Genomic DNA, 14,381 nt, shown 5'->3' with positions numbered 1-14,381 from the left:
CGTGTCCCCTGCACTGGCAGGCGGACTCTTCACCACTGTACCACCAGGGAAACCCGCTATATCATTCTTTAATTTACAGTTTCATATTGGAATGACATTAGTATTGGAAATGCAATTCCAATTTCTTTTTAATTACTTTAATTAAAACAAAAAACTCCCCTGATTCAAAAGCTATTGAGTAGACTAGTTTTAAGCTATATTCTGAAGAGTGCATCAGACGTATCATATATGATCACCACCTTCAACTTTTTTACAAATTAGGTGGAAAATCCAAAATTAACCTACATAAAACAATAAGCGACTGGAGGAGTGGCCAAGATGGCAGAGTTGGAAGACCCTGAGCTCACCTCCTCCCATGGGCACACCAAACTTATAACTATTTATTTACAGAGCAACTGTTGATGAGAAAGGCCAGAAGCCTACAACTAAAGATAAAAAGAAGGAACCACAATGAGATGGGCAGGACGCGTGAAGGTCAAGACCTGTACCCCCAGGTGGGCGACACACAAATGGGAGGATAATTACAACTGCAGAGGTTCTCTCCAAGGAATGAGGAGTCTGAGCCCCACATTGGGCTCCCCATCCTGAGAGCCCTGCACCAGGAAGATGAACCCCTAGAATATTTGGTTTGAAGGCCAGTGGGGCTTGCTTTGGGGAGAGACAGAGGGCTGTAAGAAATAGAGACTTCACTCTTAAAGGGCACACACAAAATCCAAATGCTCTGAGACCCAGGGAAGAAGCAGTCATTTGAAAGGAGCCTGGGTCAGACCCACCTGCTGATCTTTGAGTCTCCTGGAGAGGCAGAAGCCACCTGGAGCTTACCCTGAGGACACAGACACTGGTGGCAGCCATCTGGGGGAGCTTGTTCTACCATGTGGACACTGGTGCTGACAAGTGCCATTGTGGAGTCCTCCCTCCTCTAGCTTGTTAGCTCTGAGACCTGACCCTGCGCACCAGCCTGCTGGCACCAACACTGGGACATCTCAGGCCAAGCAACTAGCCAGGGAGAGACAGAGCCCTACCTACCAGCAGGCCTGTTATCTTAAGACTCTCTGAGCCCACAGAAACCCCTGGATCCAGCCCTGTCCACCAGAGGACCCAGGACCTGACCCCACACACGCGCTGGCACCAGCCCTGGGATCCTCTGGACTCTGGTCCCACCCACCAGCAGGCCAATGCAAGCCTTGGGACCCTCAGGGTCCCTGGTGTAGAGACCAGAGAACCCGATTCCACCCATAAGTGAGCAGGCACTAACCCTGGAACCTCCCCCAGCTCCACACACACACACACCCTGGCCCCATACATCAGCAGGCGGACAGTAGATCCAGGAACACCAGCCCCACAACCACCTACCCCAGAACCTGATTCTGCCCACCAATGGGCCAGCACTAGCCCTGGGACACCCACCCTGCCACAGGGCTCAGCAGTTAGCTGCCTCATGACCCAGCCCTGCCACCACCAGCAGCCTCCATACAGGGCAGGGCCTGGCAACCAACCAAACCAGGGGGCCAGAGAGGCCTACCAGATGACCCACAGTAGTCAGTCCACCACATCAGAAGGACCTGCATAGCCCACATTGGGGGCACCCCTGGACCTTATAGCTCTGGAGACCAGAGGGGAGTGTGCTGCTGGGCCCCATAGGACATCTACAAAAGATCACTTCTCCAAGGTCAGGAAACATAATCAACCTACCAAATACACAGAAATAAAAATAGCAAATCAGGCAAAATGAGGCAACAGAGGAATATGTTGCAAATAAAGGAGCAAGATAAAACCTCAGAAGAACTAAGTGACGTGGAGATAGGCAATCTACCTGATAAAGAGTTGAAGACAATGATTGTAAAGATGTTCAAAGAACTCTCGGGAGAAGACTGAATGAACAGAGCCCAAAGTTAGAAGTTTTCAACAAAGAATTAGGAAATACAAAGAAGAACTGAACAGAGACAAAGAATACAATCAATGAAATGAAAAATACACTAGAAGGAATCAACGGTAACTTAGATGATATAAAGGAATGGATCAGTGAGCTAGAAGACAGAGTAGTGGAAATCACTGAAGCTAAACAGAAAAAAGAATAAAAAGAAATGAGGACAGCTTAAGAGACCTCTGGGATAACATCAAGTGTACTAACGCCACATTATAGGGTTCCCAGAGGGAGAAGACAGAGAGAAAGGGGTAGAGAACATATCTGAAGACATAGTAACTGAAAATTTCCCTAACCTGGGAAAGAAAGCAGACATCCAAGCACAGGAAGCACAGGGAGTCCCAAGCAGGATCAACCCAAAAAGGACCACACCAAGACATATTCTAATTAAAATGGCAAAAATCAAAGATAAAGAGAGCATATTAAAAGCAGCAAGGGAAAAGAAACAGGGGAACTTCCATAAGACTATCAGCTGACTTTTCAGCAGAAACTGCAGGCTAGAAGGGAGTGGCACAATATATTTAAAGCGATGAAAATGGAAAACCTACAACCAAGAATAATCTATCTGGCAAGGCTTTCATTCAGATTTGATGAAGAAAGCAAAAGCTTTACAGATAAGCAAAAGCTAAAAGAGTTCAGCATCACCAAACCAGCTTTACAAAAAGTGTGAAAGGAATTACTCTAAGTGAAAAAGAAAAGGCCACAACTAGAAACATGAAAAAAATCAAAGGAAAAAATCTCACTGGTAAAGGCAAATATACAGTAAACGTAGCAAATCAACCACCTACAAAGCTAGTAGGAAGGTCAAAAGACAAAAGTAACAAAATCGTGTATATCCACAATGAGTAGTTAAGGGATACCCAAAACAATTAGATGTAAAATATATTGTCAGAAACAGTAAACGTGCTGTGAGGGAAGTAAAAATGCATCATATAGGTAGATAGTTAGATAACATAGATCAACAGAGAGCTATATATAAACCTCATGATAACCACACACCAAGAATCTGTAACAGACACACAAAAAAGAGAAAGGAATCCAACAAACAAAACAAAATAGAAACAGAGTTATAGATACAGAGAACAAACAAGTGGTTACCAAGGGGAGGGGGATGTGGGAGGAAATAAATAGCTGAGGGAGATTAGAGATACAAAATAATGAGTCCCGGGGTATGAAGTGTACAGTGTGAGGAATATAGTTAATAACTATGTAACATCTTTGCATGGTGACAGATCTAACTCATGCTGATCAGTTTGAAGTGTATAGATATATTGAATTGCTATGTTGTGTAACAGGAAACAACATAGTGTTGTAGGTCAATTATACTTCAAAAATAAACAAACTCAGAGTAAGGGGCATTGGAGAAAGGCAGTCAAAAAGTCAAAACTTCCACTTATAAGATAAATAAGTACTGGGGATATTATGTACAACACGATAAATATAATTAACACTGCTGTATGTTATATATGAAAATTGTTAAGAGACTACATCCTGAGCTCTCGTCACAGGAAAAAATTTTTTTTTCTATTTCTTTAACATTGCATAGATGTTCACTAAACTGCTTGTGATAATTTCACGATTTATGTAAATCATTGTGCTGCACACCTTAAACTTATACAGTGCTGTATGTCAGTTATATCTCAGTGAACCTGGAAGGAAAAAAAAAACCAGTAAGAGACCAACATCACTTCAAAAATAGCAAGTGACTTAACAGAAGCAAATGTAGAAGCTTTGAGAGCAAATCAAGAAATTCACAATAACCAGTTGTGGCCTATTATTTGTAGCATCATTTCATCACTGGAAAACACCAAAAGGAGTAGATTATTAAAATCCTTTCTGGGGACTTCCCTGGTGGTCCAGTGGTTAAGAATCCACCTGCCAATGCACGGGACGCAGGTTCGATCCCTGGCCGGGGAACTAAGATCCCACGTGCCGCAGGGCAACTAAGCCCGCGCGCTGCAACTAAGACCCGATGCAGCCAAAAATAAATAAATAAATATTAAAAAAAGAATGCTTTCTGACCCAATGAGCCAATAATGATCTGTAATTATAATAAAGCTAACATTTCCTAATGTGTTAGGAAGCATTTTTCGTTGACATTATTTCATTTGATACTCAAAACAACCTTGTGAATTTGACAGTCAGGGGAATAATAACATGGTGCAAAATCAGAATTTCTCTGGCTCTACCAATTTGGGGGCTTCCCTCCCCCTACACACCAATTTCTCCAGATCATTCCAGGAAGCACGTGAACGCATGGATCTAATCTTCCTCATCCCTCATCAACACTGCTGTCCTCACTTCTCTGGCTGCTGAAGGTGTCTCTGGACGCTGCTAGAATTGTCACCGCGTTGCTGCAGCTAAGGTACCAGGTGCGTTGCTTAGGCACTACTGCCTACCTTCCCCACCTCCCCTCTCCTCTCTGGGATGAGGTCAAATCCGGTTCCCTCCACCATGTGCCCTGTCGCACCCTGCCCCGGCAGCACCTGAAGCAGGACCCCTTCACCCACAAGTTCGTTACACTCTACTATGCAGACCCCGCCTTCACTATCTTAAGGACATTTTAGTCAAATTACTCTTTAAGTTTTCACACTGCTTTCCTACTGCTCTCCTCTCTTCCTACCATCCAGACACGAGTTAGCAGAAAATCAGGAGGACACAACTTATGCTATTTTCAGTGTCCTCCCTCCCACCCTGACCCCAAAGGTCTGGTAACCTCTCCTGTGCCTCAAATCCTGCTTTCCTCTGGAGGGGCTCTGCCTGGTGACTGTCCTCTGGGCACTCGAGCAAAAGACTCATGACAGGTCTAACCATCTAATGAACCGGATATGCCCAGACCTGTCTGAATCCTGGGGAGACAGTGCTGAGGCTCTAGCCTCACGTGGTGTTTATTCTCTCCGCAATTTCTCTGGGCTAAACTGGAAACCAACAGCTTTCATCAGCCACAGGATTATTTTGGGGTTCTCCCTCCAAATGCAAAACTTAACCTTAAAACTTTAACCTAGGTTTCAAACAAACAAAAAACCCATATCAGAATATTTTAGGAAAAATACGTGAAACCTGGATGACCCCAAGGTCCCCACAAGTCCATCTACATCTTATACATATCTGAATCCCAATTCTAGTTCAAGTTCTGTCCTGTAAGGCTCTGGGACAGATAGAAAGCATCTGGTTCAATGTAGTAGAACAATCCATGACTGGGAAAACCTGCTAGGTCCTTCTGTGAGAGGGAAGGAACTCCAGAACTTGCTACGGCAGGAGGCTGAGGTGCCAGGGCACACAGAGGAACTCTAGGGGGACGGTATGGCCTAATATCACAGCCCAGAGGCCACGAAAATGTTTTAAATATGGCTTTATGCCCATTTAAGAACTATCTAACGGAAGCTACTTTCTTGTAAGTGATCAGAAAGAGGATGAAGTAAGATAAGCAGGAACAATCATTTACCTGGTACTGTAAAAGCCAGCAAGAGGGAAAGAGTGGCCCCAGGGTGGAGTTCACTGTTTTCAAAATGCACCCTCTTCCAGGAAAGCCCAGGAGGAATGAAATAAAACACACAATCTCAATATTCAGTACTTTGTTCTATCAATTTGATAAAATGCTTCTAATCCAATTACAACGAAAAGTTTGAGTCTTTTTTTTTAATACCCCAACCAATGACGCTATGAGCCAGAATGGTTGAGTTATGTAAATAAAGTATGCGATACATTTTTCTTCAAAGTTTAATACCTATTTATAAAATGTTTTTCTCTTTTAAGATTTTTCAGTAGCTATAACTTTTAATCGCAGTGTTAATTCTGCCGTTTCTATGTCTTTGGAATTACTTTAGATTGATGGACATGGCCTAGGGCCATAGACTGCCACCGGCGCTTTTAATCTTGTGCTCTGACTCCAAGAATAGAAAAGAAACAAGTAAAAACCATTTCCAAGAAGGTGCTATGTTCAAAGCACAATTGGACATTAATTTGGGAAAAACTTCACATATGTAGAACTGGCTTGGAGTTTTAACACATCAGATCGTGGTCATGGTCCTGACCTTTGAAACATATTCCCTTTTAAAAAACAAAATGTGAATGAGAGAAGCACCATTTACTCTACATGGAAACTGACCTCAAAATACAAATTGTTCATTAGTAGAAAATCTATTTCATATTTCATATGCTAATTAGTTATTCTTAATTTGAGATAATTGTGGAAGATATTTTAAAATTCTTTTTGTGCTTTTCACAAAAAGCAATCGAGTACAATGTGCTATCAATCACTGTTAAATACAAGAGCTTTGTTTTTAAAAACTAGATAATTTTTTCTGAATCCACAGGTTGAAACTGTATCACAAGATCTCCCAATTATTTCTTTTACTTCCTCAAGTTTGTACTTTTAGCAATAAAAGGACAGTCGACCAAATTAAATTTAGAGGTAGAACGGTCATACGACAAAGAAATGAAACACTGCAATAATCATTTATTATCAAGATAACCGCTGTTCAGTATCAAAACACACCGCACATACACATTCTTTTTTACCCTGTCGTTCTTTTAAAATTCCACTCTTTCTACATTTCTTGTTCTTCGTGGCTCAGCCTATCTGCACCAACTTATACCTCCAAATCTACTCTGACCCTTCTCCATCCTTCCCTGGGCCCTGGAAGGCTGAGCTTGGAAACATCTACCCACTCCCTTTTACTCTGCCTTTTGGCTGGTTCAGTTGGAGAAAGTTTCGAGGCAGAAGACCAAAGGAGAGTGAAGCCAGGGTATTTATTCCCACAGCTTCCTCTCTGATAAGGGCCTCTACCACAAGCCACCGTTCCTGCCCTGTGGTCCTCTCCTTGAAGCTCCCCTGTTTGGGTTCACTGACCCCTGCCTCCCTTGCTCCTTCAGGCCTGGGTGTTTGTTCCCTATCAGGACACTGTCTAACCCAGGAGCCTTTCTTTTCTTTTAATTTCTTTTATTTATTTTAACAACATTGTGTTAATTTCTTCTGTACAGCCAAGTGATTCAGTTATACATATGTATACATTCTTTTTCATATACATATATATATATATGTTCTTTTCCATTATGGTTTATTACAAGATATTGAACATAGTCCCCTGTGCTATACAGTAGGACCTTGTTGTTTATCCATTCTCTGTATAATAGTTTGCATCGGCTAATGCCAAACTCTCAGTCCATCCCTCTCCCACTCCACCTCCCACTTGGCAACCACAAGTCTGTTGTCTACATCTCTGTTTCTGCTTTGTAGATAAGTTCATTTGTCATATTTTAGATTCCAAACATAAGTGATATCATATGGTATTTGTCTTTCTCTTTCTGATTTACTTCACTTAATATGATAATCTCTAGGTCCATCTATGTTGCTGAAAATGGCATTATTTCATTCTTTTTTATGGCTGAGTAATATTCCATTGTATATATGTACCACATCTTCTTTATCCATTTATCTGTTGATGGGCATTTAGGTTGCTAGCCATGTCTTGACTATTGTAAATCGTGCTGCTATGAACATAGGGGTGCATGTATCTTTTCAAATTATAGTTTTGTCCGGATATATGCCCAGGAGTGGGATTGCTGGATCACATGGCAACTCTAGTTTTAGTATCTTGAGGAAGCTCCATACTGTTTTCCATAGTGGCTGCCCCAATTTACATTCCTACCAACTGTGTAGGAGGGTCAGAAGCCTTTCTTAACTGCCTTCTTCTCTTGGTCTCTGGATACTGCTCCCTCCTTATATAATCCTGCTTCCCTGACTTGTCCTTCTTGGGTGCTGCTTTTATAGCTCTCTAGCAACCTACATATCCCTTTGTAATAATGCTCTAGTCTCAATACTGAGCTTCTTGCTTCATTAAAGGACGTGGGGAAGACACAGAAAATTGTGGTTCAGCTATAATCCTACACCCCCCAACACACATACACACACACAACCCCTCTAGGTGGGGTATTTATTTTTTTCTTTAAAATGTAGTTCAGTAACTCTTTAAAAATCATAAAAGTGACACATTTACCACAACCAGTGAAACAATGTGAAAATATGTAAAGGAAAGAAGTTAATGCTCTTCCCCAGTGATTTTGTTTTTTTGTTTGTTTGGGGGGTTTTTTTGTTGGTTTTTTTTGGATCCTTCCCCTTCACCTTATTCCCCACCTTCACCCTGTCTAGCCCTAGATAAAGAATGTGAACAGCCTGGCCTGTCTTTCTTTACACCTGTCTCCATGATATTCAAACTTTCAAACCCATACCAAACATATACACTCACGTATAGAGAGGGGTGAAACTTGTCTTTACAAAAACAGAGCTTATTCTACATTATTTTGCAACTTGCTAGATAGAGATCTAGTTCCATACTTTAAATAGCCTCATAATATTACGGAGACTAAATATACTCTAATTTATGTAGCCATTTCTCTACTGATTGACACTCCATTTTTTTTTTCCAGCTGCTTTGACCACTATACACAATGCTGCAGTAAACAACCTTATGCATATATTCTTACTAGTGCATCTATTTATGTGACGTAAATTCCTAAAATAGGGCTGCTAGGTCAAAGTTACATATAGTTTCAATGACAATCCCCTTACTTTCTCAAAAGTGTGTACCAATGTATTTCCTGTCAATTTAAGTCCTATATATGTTTTATATGGATACACTATGGTATATGCAATTTTTAATCTTTCTTTCTTAACATGAATTACAGATAATTGTCTACGCACTATATACTTTCTGTAGTAATCTTAAATGGCTGGGTATAGCCATTAAAGTTGTGGAGCTTCTTTAAAATTTTGGGGGGATTGTATCAAACCTCAATATTAATATAGGGAGACTTTCTATCTACTCCCCATAATACATGCCCAAAGACAAATCAAAGCTTTGACAACAGCATTAGATATAATAAAATCTGTTACAAATATGCCTTTCAACCCTTCATCAGTTGACATTAACTACATCTTTTGATGGGCACAAGCACTGATAACATGATTCACGATATCAAGAGGAACTATGCCTGGGGCATATGTCTCCATCACCACCTCAGTGACTTCAAAGGGGAAAGATCATGAGATTGTTGAGAAACACACTGAAACACTGGGGATCTTCCTGAGTATGGTGAGCCCAGTTACATGGGATTTTTCTGGCATTAAAAGGGTCTATTTCAGATCAAAGGTAAAAGTAGGCCAGAAAAAACAGAAGGGAATCCCAGACCCAAGGACACTGCTATTCAGGTTAGCACAACTAGAGTCCTTCAGGCTTGAGAAAATACCACATTCCACAAAGGCTTGGGAACATTCTACAGCTGTTTCCATAAAACCAAGGTGGTGGTCAGGGTGGGGATGGGGAAGTGGGGAGAGGAGGGCCATGAGAAGACAAATCTGGCCACCATTCATTGTTAGCATATTCTCTGTTTGATCACATCACCACCAGACAAGAAATTCCTGTGCATAAACCTTGGAAAAAAGAGTTAGGAAAATTACAAAGCCAACAGGAGGTACACCAATAGCCTTCATGCTGTTTCCTGTGTGGATGGCAATGTTGGCTTTCACTGTGAGAATGAGAAGAGGATTTTACTCTTTCCTGGGAATTACTACTTGCCCATAACACTAAAGAGTCTTCCAACTGGAAATGGATCTGATTACTTTTGCCAGACTTAATCTCTTACTTGAGCAGTTAATGAGTGCTTTCAATAATTTTAATCACATCACTTCAGTAAAATACCTAGACGCTATTTCCACAGGAAATAAATGTCCATAGACCATAAACTCAACCTGGTTAATAGCTAACGTGGGAGAAAGGTGGGAATTGGACTCAGATAAAGGGCTACTGTTGGGTGATGGTAAATGAGTGATCCACCCTTCGTCTGGGACTGTCTGAGGCCAGTGGATGTGGGATGTGGAGGGAGGAGAAATGAATTGAAAGACAAAGGCAGCTGGAAGTAGCAAAATTCTCCCTGTGTGGACCCACCAGCTGCAGAAAGTTCCTGAAGGATCCATAATATGATGAGGACTCGTGGCCACAGAGAAGGGGGATTAAAGGAAAAGCAGGAGACAGGAACACAAGATACAGATCAAAGATACTATCTGGAGAACGCCCTCCCTTCATGCTTTTCAAAGAGGGATGACGATAAGAGATAACGTTTGGACGTTCCTGGAGGAAGGTCCCAGCAGAAGAGAACTTATCCATGACAGAAAAAAAGGCTTCTCCTGCTCCTATTTCCCCCCTTCCAATGCCTTCTTTTGTAACATTAGAAGCACAGGCAGCCTCCCTACCAAGGAATCCATGTGATTCTAATGACTGGCTCCTAAAGTGCTACGAAGATCCCAATGGAAGGCTAGGGCCAAAGTAAAGGGAATGGTTCTGTGCAACGGTAGGCAGAGGTCACGGGGAAAGGGTGACCATCTGTTGAACGTGCCCCTCAGTGAGCTTAAGGTCAGTCATCAGAGAAACTGAATGTCCTCTGTGTGCCTACCTTGAGCCAGATACGATGGAGCTTTTATAATATTGTTTTGGGTTTTTTTTTTTAATAGAAAAAAGACAATAAAATAAAAGGATAATTCTAAATCGGGGCGGTGGGGGGTGGGGAGAAAAGATTTACTGAAGCTCAGTGTATTATTTAATGCACAGTTTCTGGAGGAGCGGCACACCAAGTCGCAGGATTTAGCGTGACTTCTAGAAAGACCTTTCCGAATTGAGGCGGCTCTTGCATGCCCATCTCTCCAGAAGTCTCTATCTAATCGTTGCAGAGAGCTTCCTTTCAAAGTATTTTGAAGGCTCCAGCATTCACAGGGAGAAAGGATTTTCATCACTAGGATTCTATGATACATGATATAAAATCTACAATTCTCTGACTTTCCTGATGAAGCAGTTTGGTTATATTAGGAAGTAGCAAGTCTCATCAAACTAAGAGCAATACATTACAAACACAAAATGAAGAGCATTTACCGCATTTTAAAAGAAACACACCCTGGGATCAATGATATAGAGAAATTTATAAAATGGCAAGAGTTCAAAATAAACAGAAGCTTTTGAAATTCCTCTTTCCTAGACAGATATTTTTATCTTAAAAATTGCACATGATGTTTTCTCTAAACTTTAAGAGACTATATATCATATTACGAGCCTAGACAAAGCATTGACCATATGCTGTGAAAGGACCACTGAAAAAGAACCCATTATCTACACAATGGCATACACGACCCTAAACATCTGGCCGCACTGGCCTGGAAAATGTAGTGAATACAGGAGTGGCACTTTTATACACTTTTTTAGTCTTATTGATCCTACTTATAGAACCACCAAAATTATTTTCATATAAAATTTTAAATCACATGAAACATACGAGCCAAACTGGCTCTTTAGTACCTTTTGCATAAGACATGATGTTATACCAGTAACAGTAGAAACCCATACATAAAACATAACTTCAGAATAAACATTACTTCGTGTTTGTTTGGGAAATAAAATACTGTTAGAAAAAAGAAAATCTGAATCAAGTTTCTTCAAGTGAGAAGGAATTCATCCCTCTTCTAGTATTAAAAAAAAAAAGTTTTTGTCATAAAATAAGGGTGCTTATAAAAGTGATTACTAAAAGAAAAAAAACCCCAAACCTCTAACAACAGACAGATGAGCAAAGACACAGCATGCTTCTGCTTACAAATCCGAGGCACCCCAGCAGCATGAACAGCAGAATTTAGGTCAAGGGGCCAATTAGCATCAAAGGCAGCGACAAGTTACTACTTCTCTCTGCCCAGTCCTGTTTCCTTTGCGAGTCCTGTATTAAGCAACCATGGAGGCAGCTTTAGAGCATTCCAAAACAAAACATTTAAAAAGACATTTACAAAGTATTGCTTCTGGAAGCAACTACAGCCCTGACCCCAGAAATCAACACCATCCTCACCATCTCCACACTCTTGTATACGACTCCCGGCTGTCCTGTTACAAGGTGAATTAACTAACAGGCCGAGGAATTTCGATTCATCGTTAATTAGCGAGTGTCTGAATAGCACGGGCAGACTGACACTGTGAGGTCGCCCAGGAACACATGTAAAGCATTTGAAACCGGGACTAACCTGGAGGTGACCGGTGCTGGGGCTGAGCTGCGGTCCTCCCAGGCCCCAAGCTCTTTTCCAAAGGTTCCCCAGGCACCAACCGAGGTTGGCCCGCTCTGAGGGAGGTCGCGTTGGCTCCTTTGGTCTCCGTGACCTTTGCAGAGAGTGGGGGCTCCAAGGTGTCAGCAGAGGGTGACCCAGAGAAAGCACGGCTCTTTCTACCAAGAGAGTCATCAAGAGCGGCTTCCCTCTCAGCAGGCAGTGAAGGGGGCCGGAGGATCCTGTGATGCTGCTGAGGGCTGGGGAGCCTTGGAGAGAGAGGCAAGGGAACAGGTGACATCCATTTGTGCGTGCTGGACGGAAAGGATGAATTATTAAATACCGTGCCGAGAGCTGCCAGTGCTGGGGGTGCTGGCCTCTTCTCATCACCTCCAGGGTCCACACCGCGGGGCAGATCCAGAAACAAGGTTTTGTGGCCACTCAGAAGCAGCCCAGCTCCCCTCTTGCTGCCGGTTTCTGGGAGGGTATGGGTGGCTGTCGTCCCGAAGGGAAATCCCAGCCGTTTCCCCTCGGTGGCTTCATCTAATTTCTCGCTCTCTATCACCTTCAGGAGGACCTTGTTCACAGCCCCCTCAATGCTGGCTAGGGGACACTCCTCAGCGGATGGCTGCCATGACCTGTCCGTTCTCTGCTCCTTGCCCCAGCAGCTGACACCCCAAGCCCCAGCCTCAGCTTCCGGGAGGGTGAGCAAGTCTGCGCTGGGTATGAACTCAGTTTGGGCTGCTGGGCAAACGGCAACCCTTTCCTCACCCTCAGGATGCGTTTTAACTACTCGTTGCACCTGAGCAGACAGATCCTGGACTTTGGCCACCACTTTGGAAATAGGCTTCTTCCTGCAAGTCCGTTCAGCAGCCTTCTCTGCCCGGCCCCCCTCTGCCTCTGCATGTTTCTCGGGCTCCTTGTGACTTTCGGTCGAACCTGTTTGCAGATGCGCCAGCCTGCGAGGGCCCCTCTGGGGCCCCCCGGCACCAGCATCTCCTGGCTCTGTGGAGCTGCATTCGGGGGGCAGCCCGCCTCTTCCATGCCCCGCAACCTCAGAAGCCTTCTTGAAGCTCCCCAAGGCGGAGTCAGCATCAAGTGTCCTGGGGATCTCTGGGGTGCAGCTCCCTCTCCTCTGGAGGGAAGAGGTAAGTGCCCCATTTGGAAGCAAGTTGCCTCTCTCCTCTAGGAGCCAAAGATGAGGCCTTGCTTGAGAAAGAGGAAGGGCGTTGCTGGAACAGATCTGGTCCTTCCCCATCAGAGGGGGCAATCCCTGGCCCCCATGCCCCTTTCGTCTTGTCCTCTTCTGCAGGGAGTTTTGAGAGAGCCCCTCAAAGCTCTCTCTCCTTCCACCAAACCTCCGGGCCTTTTTGTTCCCGTGGGAGCTCCTCTTATTGAGAGAGCCCACGGGGGGCTCCCCCAGCCAGTGGCCACCACACTGGAAACAGTCGTCCTCGGGGGCCAGGCTCACAGAGAGCTCCGGCAGCTTCCCCTCCTGGTTCCCCATCGTAATGCCCAGGATGTGGTCTGAGCTCAGCAGATTGGCCAGCAGTCTCTCCCTCTCGGCCGTGAGTTTGTACAGCTCAGTTAGAATGTCTTTCGTGGGAGTTGGCTTGAAAAATATGTCGCCTGGATGTTCGGTCGGCTGCCAGCTGAGGCTGTTGATGTCGGACCCCACCCTGACTTGGTAGCAGTTATGAAACGCTTTACTGGATCTGTCTAGAGTTATGGTGCCCTTGTACGAAAATCCTCTGACTTCCCCCCTCGGAAGATAGAAGCTGATGTAGCAGAGTTCGGTAATGGGCTTACGCAATTGGAGGGTGCAGTGAGTGCCTTCCATTATGCCTACCTAATTATTCATGCCTCGGAGATGCTGGTCTGTGGTGAGGCTTCCCAGGCTCCGGTGGTGGGCCATGTGATGGTGGCTAAGCAGGGAAAGCATCTGACAGTCATCTCCAGCAATGAGACGGCCTGTTAGAGGAACAGGGGAAGAAAGAAGCTAGTCTGACGGAGTGCGTGAATCACACAGCGACATAAATCAAAGCATAACTGGACTTATCCTTCCTCTCTGGCTGACCTCAAGCAACTCAAGGCAACAGCCAGGAGGCTGATCGCAACCTCCTCCCCACTCTCAGCTCACCCTTGACTAGCAAAGCTTTGATACAGCTGAGAATGGGAGAGTGCTCTAATTTTAGCCCCAGGACAAAAGTCCCTTCTCCCCACATGGGAACTTGATGTATACCCTAAGCAGGGTCTCTTGACTTCTCAACGCTTCAGTTTAGGTTCTTCTATAAAACAGAGCTAACATACCTCCCAGAAATCCTGAGGAAAGGGGACTTTGAGGTCCTTAGAAAACATTACTCTCCAAGAAGTACCTTCTAAGATTTG

The 14,381-nt window shown here is 43.8% G+C and overlaps 1 protein-coding gene across 2 annotated transcripts in view; it reads right to left on the bottom strand.

The window, feature by feature from the left end:
• Window positions 1-13,833, bottom strand: part of FMN1 (formin 1) — a gene marked incomplete at both ends in the record, with an annotated part of 397,602 nt that extends 383,769 nt beyond the window's left edge. For both annotated transcript variants that reach the window (XM_082646837.1, XM_082646838.1), the window contains one exon: window positions 11,976-13,833. In XM_082646837.1, the coding sequence (XP_082502963.1) occupies window positions 11,976-13,833 (1,858 nt within the window). The remainder of the gene's footprint in view (window positions 1-11,975) is intronic.
• Between the last annotated feature and the right edge of the window lie 548 nt (window positions 13,834-14,381).

The sequence above is a fragment of the Grampus griseus genome, assembly GCF_964374135.1.
Source record: "Grampus griseus genome assembly, chromosome: 2".
Taxonomy (NCBI): Eukaryota; Metazoa; Chordata; class Mammalia; order Artiodactyla; family Delphinidae; genus Grampus; species Grampus griseus.
This window is presented reverse-complemented; position numbering and strand designations above follow the sequence as displayed.